At 38.1% G+C, this 14,073-nt stretch overlaps 1 protein-coding gene across 1 annotated transcript; it reads right to left on the bottom strand.

Moving 5' to 3' along the window:
* Window positions 1-3,259: 3,259 nt before the first annotated feature.
* On the bottom strand, window positions 3,260-11,619 carry fam89a (family with sequence similarity 89 member A). Its single transcript, XM_063494808.1, has 2 exons — window positions 11,202-11,619; window positions 3,260-9,076 (listed from the first exon to the last, which is right to left on the bottom strand). Exons 1-2 carry the CDS (start codon window positions 11,448-11,450, stop codon window positions 8,783-8,785), a joined length of 543 nt encoding a protein of 180 aa, XP_063350878.1. The 5' UTR covers window positions 11,451-11,619; the 3' UTR covers window positions 3,260-8,782.
* Between the last annotated feature and the right edge of the window lie 2,454 nt (window positions 11,620-14,073).

Genomic DNA, 14,073 nt, shown 5'->3' with positions numbered 1-14,073 from the left:
AGACAATCACTTGTTGGTCAAATGCACTGTTTAATTAGTTTATCACTTTGTAGTAGCTCCTTTAAATTTCCCCAAGAACATACAAGAACGATCTGCAAAAAACAAAAAACAAAAAAAACCATCCTTTTAATATAGCCGATGCTGACAAATATTTTTTACATAAATTATGAAAAGATTTGGCCCCCGTACAGCCACCTGGGGGACACCTGGCAAATTTAAAGAAAATGTGCAAAGTAGAAAAGTGGTTTGACAGCACAAAAAAAAAAAAAAAGTAAAGTAAGTAAAAGTAAAATTCTGATATTTGTGAATTGTAAAAGGAATACACCATTCTTTATTCATAAAACATGGGGTGGACACTGGAAGAGTTCGTGAAAATAAGTTTCTTGATGTGATAACGGGCGAAGTCAGAAATCTCAGATAGAACATATACATAGTGAGGTTTTGAGAAGCATTTCAAAACTGCATAAAATAAAACACAGAAATCCAGAAATCACTACTCTACTACAATCTCTACTGCTCACTAGTTACACCATATTCAGATGACTATTTAGAGGTTTGGAGCAATATTTATAAATACTACTAGCATAATTATTTATATTGCAAAAAAGGACCAGAAGGATAATCCATAATAATGGCTACAAAATATCATGGATTATCTATAACACCACTCTTAAAATCCAAAACAATAAAATTCACCAGTGTGGTTCATTTTCACACTGTACAAATTCTGTGTAAAACAATAAACTACTTACTTCCTACTTACTTAGTTCCTCACAATATCCAAAACAATTTAAAGGGATGGTGGATAATATTTGAGGGGGGAGTTATATTTAAACCATCTCTGTGTTCGTATGTAATAAAAAGTTTTTGATCTCTCTATGTGGAGTGAAGCTGCGAAACAGACTGAGTGATGAACTGAAGCATGACAATTTTGAAGTAATGGGGGGAAAGGGCTTTGACCTGTTATTTTAAATTTTTGATAGGTGTGTACATCTATATATATCTGTAAATACATATATCTGGGTTTATAAAATCAGATAAATGTAGGATTTTTGATAGAGCAGGATACAAACAGGAAGTAAAGTGATTACCGAGTGCAGAATAGGGTAGGATTAAATAAGCATATGCTTGTTTTTACTCCTTTTTGAACACATCAAGTAATTTATTTTGATCATTATTTTCTTTGTGCTTTAATTGTATTATTCTAACATGTTTGAAATAATGCCTTAAAATCTAGAGTCCACTTTTTAAAAAGTAGCCATCAGATTTGTCAGATCATGTGATTTTTAGATAAACACCACACTGGGCAAATACACAGCAACTGTGATAACAGGCAACGGGGAAAAAATGGTGCACATGCTGTATGAAACTGAGATATTGTTGCATGACCCATTTCTTAAGTCTCTCAGGGAGGTTGGTGAGAATTTACATAGAGACTCTGAGTATGAAAATATAAACAGTGTTATCATCATCAGTAATTCATCCCAACCTCCCAGCAGGAGAAGCTGCTACATCAAAGCCACCACATCCTGCTGCAGTAATGATCAATTACACTGGAACTGCACAGGCATGGCAGCTACTCTAGACCAAAATGCAGATTGGTGCATTTAAATGCAGGTCAGAGTGAGATGCATTGAGAACAAGAAATAAGTAGGGCAGCAGGGAGATGGCAAGGAAGCGCAGTTTGGTGTGAAAGAGCTGTTTCTCCTAGAGTATTAGTTGGATTTTTTTTTTTTTAAAGATTTTGGGTGTAAATAGTGCAAATGTAAATGTTTTATTTTTTTAGCCTGTTTGTGGCATACCTACATGATTAGTTGTTAGTTTGTCAGGTTGCCAGTAACACTGATCGAAAGTGAAACGTCTCAACAACTTCAAAACAGATTGAGATAATAATTAAAGACCAAGCAACTTACTTATCCAGTCGTGCCACAAGTGGATTAAAGTTTTTAGGCTAGAGCAGTATTTGGAACATATGTTCGAGGGTACCACAGGATGTTTCCTAGCCTAGGATGATGGTAGTACAAGACCACCAAGCTTGAAATGAATTGCTATCCAGAAAATCTCCTGATGCAGGCTGTATTTGTGCACACATAAGCACATTAAATGTTTCACCAGCACAATTTAGGTTTTGAAGCAAAAACAAATATATAAAAATAAAAGTATCACTACAAAATTTAATACATACTCTAAATTTTAACTGTAAATACAACCTCAACAACTTCACCTGTACTGTGTGCTTAGGGCTTTATACTGAGAGATAGTGTATTAAAATACTATGCTAGATAAGAGAGATTTAGCATTGCTTTTGTCAGCATGCTGACATTTGCATTTTACTCAAAGCATCTGCAGCCCCACAGAGCTGCTGGCTACTCTGCTCAAACCAGAATGATCACATTACAGGTGTCTGCAGCCAGTCTGTCCAAATGAAATGTATAATGTGAAGGTTAGTGTTACCAATTCAGTGAGCTATACCAATTATGAAATATGGTCACAATCCTCCTTCTGTTCCTGAGTTATGTGTTTGACCAACGGTCAAAAATCTCATTAGAACATTAAATTTTACATACATGAAAGTATGTAAGTAAGTAGATTAAGAAGGTGAAATATTCGAACCTTTACTTCCAAAATCATTTGTTCCAAATGTATTGAAATTCTCTCCAGTTGCACTCGGGAGTGAGGTCACAGTAAAATTTGATGACCAAAATCTAATCAGTTCAGATCCAAGTCCAAATTAACTTTTGGGCTGGATGTTAAAAAAATATACATAAATCCCTCTAGGTGGGCCTGGGAAATAACTTAAAAATGAGAGAGATGTGGGGTCCTGGTGAGCTTAAACTTTGATGAACCTAACCTGTTGATTTTTGCATCCAAGTGAACGTTTACTCCAGATGTAATGAAATGCTCTCCAGATGTTTTTCAGTTATAACATGAAAATAGAGATCGATAGAAAACACAACCAAGAGCATAATATCTACAGCCACTTGAGTCATGGAACGAAGGACGTGGTTCCTATAAGCTCACTTTCACAATCCTTATGAATGCTTTATCTCAGAAACACCTGGAGAGGATGTCATTGGATCTGGTACAATCTGCATCATTAATATACCCATAGTCCCATATCACCCCAAAATATCAAATTAAATTCTACTAAAACATAACTGTGCTTTAATTGTTGATCTGCTATTCATGCCAGTTTAATTTAGAAGTATGAAGGCACGATCAATATTTCCCTCATAAAAAACATCACTCCAAAAACCTGAAAAGTACAGAACCGCTTTATTAAATTCATAACAGTATAATAACTATGAGAGAGTACTGTCCAAACAAACAGCAGTATGGTCATTCATGGATAAGAGAACAGGAGGAATGATAGATGGCAGCAACACAGCCTTCACATGTTCTCCGAATGTTACTTATTCAAAAAAACAATACATAAAATCCTTCTTTTCACTAAAGCAAGTTAATGAACGATTACGATAAGAGATATAAAGTACAAACACGAATGAAATTGCATTTACTTCTGTGATTTCCTCAATAGGTTACAGCTGCATACTCAATCCTACTGATAAACATGTCACTTGTAAAATAATGAACTGTCTTGGCTCAATCACGTTTTCAAACCCAGGTTTGGACACAGGTCAGATTTGGTCAGCTGCAGAAAAGGCGCACACACATTACACACCTTCAGCTATTTTTTTTTCCTCATTGGAAGTAATGTTCAAGTTATTCTCCATTCAAGCACAACCCTCACTAGGTTTTCCAAAACGCTTTTCACAACCACTACAGCATGGGTGTGAACGCTCAGGCGTGACTGTGATTGCAGCAGTAATCCACACTTAAGTCAAACTATGTCAAGCTTTTGTGGTTGTTTTGCACTTGGCGTCTTCGCCTCCTGATTGTTCAAAGTTGGTGCAAAGTTTGCCCGTTGATTATGAGACTTGCACCAAACCACTGAATCATAATTATGACTCACTGTAAGTGGGTGTGACATAGCATTGTTCACCTTTAGTTCGAGAGCCATTGTTTAAGGGAAGTATGCTATTTTGTCAGGAGTCAAAACCACCCAAAAAAACAACAAAATTTTTTTTAAGTTTACCCTGAGATGAAATCTCCATGTTACACATCCAATAATCATGTGAAAAAGGGGCATATTTTAGTGTACAGAACAGGCAACGCATGTGGCAACGGTACAATATTAAGTACAATTTGCTGGTGTTCAATTTAAAGCTTCTTCTTAGCTCTCTCGTGCTGGGTTAAGCTACAATAGTGTAAGCGTACAAAGAGCACCATGCACCTGTGTAGTAGTGACAAACTCAAAGAAAGTCAGGTAGTTGTAGTTTTGGGGATTTAACACAGCAACAGGCACAAACAAGTGCAAAAAACAGACTTGAAGAACAAGTGAGGAGTGCACCACCTAGCTCAGTTTGCAAATGCCTCAGCTGACTTTAAGGCTGATATAAGTTCTTGAAGGTAAAACTGCTACGTGTACTTTAAAGTTGTATTCTGAAGAAATAACCGCCATACATTAGGGTCCTTTTATTTTGAGGTGTACAATTTCTTCAAAGCATCAACCAAAACAGGAAGAGAGATGTCTCACTTTTGCTAGAGCAACTCAAATTTCAGAGGGTGTCAGCAGTACACTGTTCCCAACAGCTGCATCCCTGCCAATAAAATTCCAAACAATCTTTTGACAGAGAAGAGTATAATTAACAACAGAGTGTGAAAAAGCCAATCCAAATTAGGGACTCATTGGAGTTGGAGGAGAGCGACATGTCAGCATGACATTAATTTATTACTGGCACAGCTTCAGAATGAGTTTTGTGAGATTGCTAAAGTCATTATGTTTCAAATTCCACATGTAGCAGCTTTAAAAACCAAAGTACAGGCCAAGCAATTCATATGACTTATGGTATATGTTCATTCCCATCTTGAACATCTTATAAAAAGGCACTAATTGGGTAGACATCCAATAGAAAACCTGGGATCAAGATGTGACTCGTGTCTTAAACGTCAGTGGTTTGAAACTGTTTAATTAAACGTGCTTTCGGCTTCAGATTAGCAGTAGACTGCAGTAGTAAAACAGCTGCTTTACCTGACCCTAAATGTGTAATCCGACTAGAAATGTTGGCAGCAGTCGCATACAGGTGTACTTCACAGACAAAGTTAAGTTTCACTAAATGTGGATCATAAAAAGCAACAGAGAGAAACAGAGAACAATTATTCCAACTTATCAGAACACTGGAACCAAAGTCAATGGATTCTGTTAAATAATAAGACTAGTCAGAAAGTTGCAAATGCATTATGGAAAGGTTCAGAATAAAAGTGAGTAGTTACATATGCAAGAGGCCAAAAAAAAAAAAAAAAGTTTGTCCAAGCTTAGATCAGGAAAAAAAGATATATGATAAACCTCAAGGAGAACTTGCATCCTTTTATGGTGACAACAGAGTTTAGCTTTGCTCCACCCCAAACTTCATCCTGCTCAATAAACAATCAACCATTGTTCACTTTGTGTCCCCATGTGATGGTAATGTTTAAAATTACTTTACTCACCAGGTCCAGGTTATATGGATAACAGCAAAACTATGTCAAAGTGGCAACTTTAAAAGTGCTTGCCAGTGGATTTTGTTACTCTCCAACACGGATTAAACCTCCTCCCAGACTAAATCCTAGGAAGACCTCCAGCGGAAAAAGTTTATGGTCTATCTCAGCTTAATCCATGTCTGGGAAATGGAGGCAGTAAGACATAGTAATGCTAGCTACTTCCCCATCTGGTGATTGTGCTGGTTTGACCTTACGTTTAACAGATGAAGTATGTAACTGAAACATTTTCCCAAAATGCCAGACTATTCCAGTTAAATCAGTTAGAAACTCTTGATGTCGACAGATTTTAGTGAGAAGTTAAAAGATCAAGGGTTACTGTGCTTGTGGAAACATGGTTTCATATCCACATGTTATTGCGACACATCTGACTCTTCACATACTTGTCATAAATCAATCCTCTAGACTTTCACTGGTCGGTGACATTTTAATTCAGTCAACTGAAAACGCTGGTATTTGAGTGGGGAAGAAGGCGGCCAACTGTTCAAAAAGCGAACCAAATGTCCTTCATTCATCAGCTTCAAAAAATTCCTAAAGACATTCGTCAAGACACCAGATGTTAAGTTTTAAGTTCAACATAGCCAGATCCCACCTACATCAGCAACCAAATACAATGCTGAGTGGCGTACTCTCTTTGGTTTGTGTTCAAATAGCGGACTGACGTACAGACAGGTGACGAAATATGAGCACATTTGTGCAAAGATGAACCCTCTATATCTTCTCAAAGTGATGGTGAGTTCAGAAACTCAATTTATGATTGACAGCACAGCTGCTGTACTGTGTCTGTAGCTGTGTTGTATGCTACAGGCTGAGCTGAGACCTTTGCTGCAGAGTTTAGATACTTAGGAAGCCTGAGTAGACCATTCATGTGTTGACTAAGAGGATTTTCACATCCAAAGGTCTTAAACAGTCAAGATTTTAGATTTTGTTTAGATTTTAGATTGAAGGACTTTTAACTTTTTTTGTTATAGATGAGGCAATGAAGGCAAGTTCTTCTGATTAAAAAAAACCAACCAAAGCAAAAACAAAAGCACTTTTTTTTTGTTACAATCTTATTAATGACCACTGTCATATTGTAATGGAAGCAGAGATCGTTAAAGAGCCCCTATAACGTATGCAAAGATGACCAAATGCTGATATAATCAGATTTATATTCCTCAAGGATGACTTAAAAATGAGCTTAATCCTGCACGGGCATCTGTCACACTCAACAGAGCACATGACGCTAAAATGAGATTGGTTAAGATCTCGATGCATAAGAGTATAAAGCACTGGGTTTTCATTTGATAGTTGCTACTAGGTTTAGAGCTACAGATGTTTATTTACACTGTGGGTGATATCTGAAGGCCACAGGGACCAGAGAAAGTTAAAAGGGACCTATTATGCAAAAATGTTTCCAAAAGGAACAAAATAAATAAATAAAAAAGGAGGTCAGTAAGAAATCCCCATGAAGGGCAAGGCTTTGCTTTTTTTTCTTTTTTTAAAAACTCTTGGATCTTTATGATGACAATGTGGTCATCTCAGACACACAGCTCTGGTTGCTGTTCAAACCTTATGTCTGTGAAGGGCAGCCAATCAGAAGAGAGGCAATAAAACTTGCTTTTTTTTTTTTTTTTTTTAAAAGATGAACAGGAGAGTTGCACCACAGCCCAATATAAGACAAAGAAAGATTACTGTAAACTGTGAATCATGCAAAGCCAGCATGGAGGTGATATCAGCACAATAGGTCCCATTTAAAAAAAAATGTGTCTAAAAACAAACTGCACCATGAAAAAGTGAGAAAATGTGTAGATTTTTTTTTTTTTTGTTTCCATAATGAAAAATGTTCCAGCTACCAGATCACAGCTCAGCTTTTGGCCATATTTATATGTGGCTTCATAATTTCTTTTAATGCTCATTATCATCCATAATAGAATTATTCTATTATTCTATTCTTTTGAAGAATAATTCTTGTTTCAACTTAGGTAGTCTTTGCATTTCTATTCATGTTAATACTGCCCTCAAGAAACTAATATCTGAATGTTCAGTGTTTGAACCAGCCAACCCTTGATTGGGGCGGACCCCCACTTAAATTGATAAATACAATGAAACCAAGATCCAGAAATAAGCTGAGTTCTGTTTTAATCTTTAAGTAAATGTATCTTAAAGATGGCTAATATTAAAGCAGAAAGTTAAATTCAGGCAGATGTGTCCTGAACACTACAAAGTCTGAGAACAGACACATGTCTGATATGCCTGTAAAGTGCTGAAGCACTATATCTGCAACACAGCACACTGGGCTTGGGGTTTTTCACCTCTGCAAACAGTTAAAACTGTTTCCAGCATTCTGAAGATTTCACATTTCCTGAGCAGATATCTGCTCCACCTAAAGGCAGGACGGTGAAGACCTCATACCTGCACACAAACTCACTGGATATGAGGACCTCATCTCTTTCTCCATACTACTACTTCTGGTTGGACCCCAAGGGTTGATGTAAATTAATGTTTTCACCACTTAGAAGAAACACACACACACTGTCTCCATTAATATGTCCACAGAGTCAGTCATCTTTTTGCACCAATGCTGATTGCAAAGCTCTGGATTTCTGGGATTCTTTCCAACCTGTAAATGCTGAGGAACGGTGCAGTAGAAAACGTCAATAGAGTGTAACAGGAAAGCAAATATTTTGTTATTTATATTATATAATAAATAATAAAACTTTGTTCATATATTTTTGTATATGTAAATTAAAAAAAAAAAAAAGTTCAGCCAAAAAGAAAGTGACTGTCTAACAAAACAAATGGACATAGAAGCAGCAATAAAGCTGTTTACAAAAAGAAGTGTGTGTGTCTATATATTGCCGAATTTTGACTATATCGAGTCGCTGGATACAATTGATCCCAACCCCTGAGTGTTTCAGAGGTTGTTAAGAGAGTAACTTCTCAAAATATCTGATCACTCAGATCTGCAGTTTGATGAAGCTCCTGGTCACGCTGCAAAAACAACGTTCTGCAACACAAGCAGGCGGATGTTTGACCTGAGGAGGTGTTTAAGGTAGCTGGAGTTTTACAGTTCCATGAGACGCCATAGTCTCTCACCAGCCACTCCCTCCCTGGAGGCCAAAAAGGTTTCTCCTCCAGCCTAATCCAGTCTGTCAACCCAAAAATATGCATCCACACTAAGAAAAATGCTGACAACGAGGCCTCAGATGTTAACGCGAAAGGAGTCCCAGCTGTCCCCTTTGCCACTGCCGCTCCCATTCTTGGCTGCCCCCATTGTTGCCATCCCATCTCCAATGTCTCCATCCGGCTGTTCCCCGGTGGGAGTGGAACCAGGCTCCGGGTAATACTCGTCATCCTCGTCAAAGTAGCCATTCTCCATCATGCTGAGGCTGGAGGCTGCGCTCAGGTCCTGGCAGCTCCCCTTGTACTCCTGGATGGACTCGTGGAGCGACCACAGTTGGCACAGCAGGGACATGTCCTGCTGACGCAAACCCACCTGCAGGGGGCAGTATAGGGATTAGCATAAAAAAAACCCGGGGAAGTACAGCTGCAGCTAACTCATCAGCTTATTAGATTATTTTTCAGCAGCTTGTTGCCTTTTTAATTGTTCACAGTTTAATAATTAAGAAACCCGGAGATAACTTTCTACAAATTTTTAAACATGTCATTTTGTCTAATAACCTGGGATTATAATCGCTTGACATGAACACAAACAGCTACAGGAACCATGAACAAGCGGCTCCGCTTTCATTTTCTAAATTACTTCACGGACATATGCATAGCAGGTGCCCTTATAGCGTAGTGCCACAACAAACTGGGTGTAAGAACACAAACATGGAGCCTAGCAAGTTTTCCTTTAAATGATGAAATTTACACCAGTTGCACCACTTAAACCCCCCAACCATCCTTCAGTGGCCAATATTGCCTACAAATAAAAGCTCCGTCTTATACTTCTGAGCCTTCAGTAACCAGAATCTTTCTACAGGAAGTAAATGTTCCAAGGTTCCCACAGGCCCATTTTATCATTAAATGGGCCTGTGGGGCTTTTACCGGCATAATAGCCAATTTATTTTTTAAATATAGATGAATGAATTCATTGTTTTAGCTCCAAAAACATCTGTCTGGCAAATCACCTTAATAACTTGGCATTAGTGAAAATCTGATTTATTTCTCAACCGTTTAGTACATAAACAGAAAAATAAGCAACAAAAGAGTGACTGTAAAGGAATTATTCAAGTAAAATACCTAAACAGTCACTGAATTTAACCTCTAACAAAGAAAAAAAAGAGAACAAAGTAATAAAAATAATCCTCGCCTGTGGCCTCAGCTGACTCTGTGACATCGGTGTGTCAAGGCCACGATGATGGTGTGTAAAGGGCATTTTTGCTGCTGACCTCACAGCTGACAGCGCAGTTTGAACTCAGAGTCACCGCACACTCAGTGGTCAAGCATATCACAGGCAGCTAAAACGTACACCAAACACTGTGCTCTTTAAAGCTGCACAGGGGCAGGCTTAGAGTCTTTAAAAATATAGGACACTGACAACTTATTAACTACAACAAACCCACAGTAATACATTAACAGCAGCAAAGCAATAAGGCTAATGTTAGGAACCTGCTCTGCCAAGGCTAAAGGACATAAAGAGTCAGTCAGATTTAGGAAAGCCCGTTTAAACAAAAAACAAACAAACAAACAAAAAAACAAAAAAACCATCCAAATGCCTAGAGTTTCAGCAGCAGTTTAACCTCTTTCAGCTACGTGACTTCATATAAGAAAACAAGCTATTGTTAAGCATTAACCAAGATTGCTGGGAATCTACCTCAATAATGAAATCTGGTCTGGTCATGGTATGAAAATCCTTGCTGCTGGCAAGGGAGTGTAAAAGAGTGTGTAGTAAGTGTTTCACTCTGATTACATCTCTGCAAATGTAATAGCAGGTATTAGTTCACTGAAGGATTTTGTGTTGGTTTCTGTATGTCACAATAGAAACTTTTATACTGAGGCTAAAAGGTATTAGAATGAGCTTAGAATCCAAATCAGCACAAGCCTAATGGCTTAATTTGTCTCATCCAATGCAAAGCTGTTCCTGATCCCCTTTTTTCCTTCTTCTTATATAGGCTGTTATTAACACCAGAGTCCATTTAAAAAAAAATCTCGTTTTTATCCTCAAGTGCTTCTAGGTGGTTGGGTGGCATGTTAAGTTAATTAACTAGCGAGTCTTTAATCTACACAGCAAGGAGAAAACACACTTAACAGAAGTGATAACAATGGACAGTGATCATCATTTGTATGTTCATTAATCAAAAATCCCACACAGACAGAACATACTATAGCAAAAATCGAAATCAATATTTTTAACTTCATAATTTATTTATATAATGCAGAACGGGTTAAATTTGTATGCCGAATCAATCAAAAGACTATTGTTTTCAAAAAGTCTTAATTTCTCAGCTAAAATGCACACAAGTTTGTCCAAAAGCCGAAAAAAGTAAACTTCTACAGTTTCTTTAGGGATTTTGGTTGAATGGTTGTGAATGTAAATCGTGCTAGGATTAAACCAGCAGTGAAAAACGGACCACTTTCCTGTCGACAAATAAAGGAAAACACTCTGAAAATGTTACCATCTCTTTTCGCAGCAGAGCCAGTGCTGCATCGAGGTTGGCCGGCTTGTTGGCCAGCAGGTTATCGGCATTGTTCCTGCCTCGGCTCAGGTCGTCCTGGATCATGGTTTTCTTCACGTACATCCTCTCCATTTCTCTCCAGGAGCCGCCGCTTGAGTTCAGCAACCCGCTCAGGCTCTTCGGCAGCGGCGGTAGACCCTCGATGCAGGCCATTCCCCCCAGCGTGCCGTTCGTTGACTTACCATTCATCGTCTTATGTGTTACGAAGCGGGGAGAGCTAGTGTCTATAAAGTCCTGTTTTTTTTCAGTTCAAAGACGCCACAAACACTGTTATCACACAGCAGTCTCCCACACTGAACAAACCGAGCAACAGCCGTGCTTTTCTCACCCCAGGGTAGCCAACGACGCCACGTTCAGTTATCCCGAGTGAAGCCGCTGGAATTCCGGTATGATCGTCACAATAAAAGCACATCTGCTTAAAAAAAGTGTGATGAACGTGGGAAGAGAGAAAAACAAAAATAACAGAAACAATAATTGCTAAAGCATACTGGCTTTTTTCTGCCCGTAATATTATAAGGAGAAGCGTGAAAACTCTGCCATGTAATATCCATCCATCTTCTTGATCACTTATCCAATTCAGGGTTACAGAAGGGCTGGAACCCATACCAGCTGTCACTGGGTGACAGACAGGTCGCCAGTCCATTCTAGGGGTAACCTTTGGATGCTGATAGATCTAGAAACATCATTTAACCTGAAAGCATGTTTTGATGCTTTGGGAGGAGACCACTTGGATAATACAAGCTAGGCACAAGGAGAGCATGCAAACTCGCAGCTGGCTTTAAAAGTCAACCACATACCTGAAATGTGCTAACCACTGCACCACCGTGCTGTCCTGCTTCGAAACAGGATTAATAGAAGCCTTTCTTTTCCTAGAAGTTATATTTGTACCACCCTTTTTCTGCTGCAGAATTCTCCCACAGGTGGATGCTTTGCATCTCACACCTCTTTTTTATTATTATGATGTATCCCCTTATATTATAAATTAGGATCATAATTATAACATCTTATACCATTCTCAAGAAAACAAAATCACTCCTGCAAGTATTTCTTTTACAAAAATACAACTCAACAGAACACATGCACTGAAAAAAAATAAAAACATGGAAAAATAATCAAAATTTAAATGCTGTTCTTAGAGAAACTATTACAATCATATGGCTATTTTCTCCATTTCTCCGTTGCACTACTTTCAAGCACTTTGCAACCATGTCCTCTAATGTGTGCCTCTCTATTTTGTGCCTTCCAGTTTTGTATATATTCATCTTGTTTGTATATACTCCTCTTGTCTGTTATTTATTCTTGCTGTCATACAATTGATATTTTTCATCCTTGAACAGTTGGTGTGGCGTTACCAGAATTTCGTTGTACATGTCCAATGACAATGGAAGGAGATTCCATTCTTCTATTCTATTAAACTTCTATACGACGTCCCCCGGCTTTTACTTTGAAAATAACTTCTGGTTATGTTTTGGTGATTCTTGTAAAGTGTCCAAACTCGGATCGTGGCCGAAGAGTAAAATCCGCTTCCTGTCCTTTTAACACAGTGGCTGCTGGGCGTTTCCCTGCCAACACGTATATGTATAAAACATGCAGACTTTTATTTAAAACAGATATATTTATAGGAAATCATGTATCTTATTGAACAGATCTTTGAACAGATACAAAGAATACAATTTAAACAGCCAAAGATGAGATGGCAATCAAATGTACACTTACTTGTACACAATCTACTCTAATACAACAAATTGCGTATGACAACAAAATGTCTGCCTGTTGGTTTATTTGAAGAGTGTGTCCAGGTGACCTATTGTAGACAGAGAGGTTGAAGGTCGTGATAGTAGTGTGTGTGAAAGACAATAGTGCGAATAAAGGACAGATGGTGGGCCTTACTTCCACCCCCCAGCCTGCAGCCCGATCACAACAATAACACAACAATAACCATGAAATCAACACAAAAGCATCACACACGCTCCTCGGAAAGAAAGAAAGAAGCATGTGCTGTGCCACACACACACACACACACACACACACACACACACACACACACACACACACACACACACACACACACACACACACACACACACACACAGGCAGATGGATGAAGCCTGAAGCCCTGTATTCCTATTCGCTGTACTGAAATTAATGAAATCTTAAAATTCTTTTCTCTACTTCTGCTAATGTGCTTCTTATAATAACCATTAAAAGTGTTAAATGCCCTTATGAGACTCAGTCAGGGTTGTGCATGAACTTACTTGCTTGCAAGTGGCCCCCAAAAAATGCTGATTTGATAATAACTTGTGCTTCTCTTGGCACGTTGTATAGCACAGAAAGTGAATATATATGAGGTTCTAACATTCTGCTACACATTTACTTTCAAAACTATTCAAAGTATGCTAAATTTGAAAGTATTTTGATAGACCCGACAGTTACTTTAGATTAAACATTTTTTAGAAATATTTTCTGCTTCATTTTTTATGACAATGACTGATATCAGCCTTATGTTAGTTTATAAAATACAGCCAAAACTGTTTTGCTATTCTCTGATGTTATCTGATATGTTATGTGTGACTTAGTGGACAGATGGATGTAGCCTCTGAAGTGAGGTCAAAATAAAACTTGCATCATTTCTACCAGCCGGCAGGGGGCGACTCCCATGGACTCAAGAAGAGGTCAGATTGTATAGATGTTTATAATAAGATGACTATGGTGCTAACTTGATTTATTGACCCAATAAACACTTTTTAATGAGTTTATGGTGTCAGTCACTTCTTTCAAGTCTTACATAGTAGAACTTAAATGTTAAATATTT

The sequence above is a fragment of the Pelmatolapia mariae genome, linkage group LG15 (genome assembly GCF_036321145.2).
Source record: "Pelmatolapia mariae isolate MD_Pm_ZW linkage group LG15, Pm_UMD_F_2, whole genome shotgun sequence".
Classification (NCBI taxonomy): domain Eukaryota; kingdom Metazoa; phylum Chordata; class Actinopteri; order Cichliformes; family Cichlidae; genus Pelmatolapia; species Pelmatolapia mariae.
Note: the sequence above shows the minus strand (reverse complement) of the source record. Positions and strands in the feature narration are given on the sequence as shown.

Excerpts from the sequence above, each read along its gene's own strand:
- fam89a (XM_063494808.1), bottom strand. The coding sequence starts at position 11,450 with ATGAATGGTAAGTCAACGAACGGCACGCTGGGGGGAATGGCCTGCATC. Across the intron at positions 9,077-11,201 it reads CTCTGCTGCGAAAAGAGATG|GTGGGTTTGCGTCAGCAGGA; the intron begins GTAACATTTTCA and ends TGCCCCCTGCAG.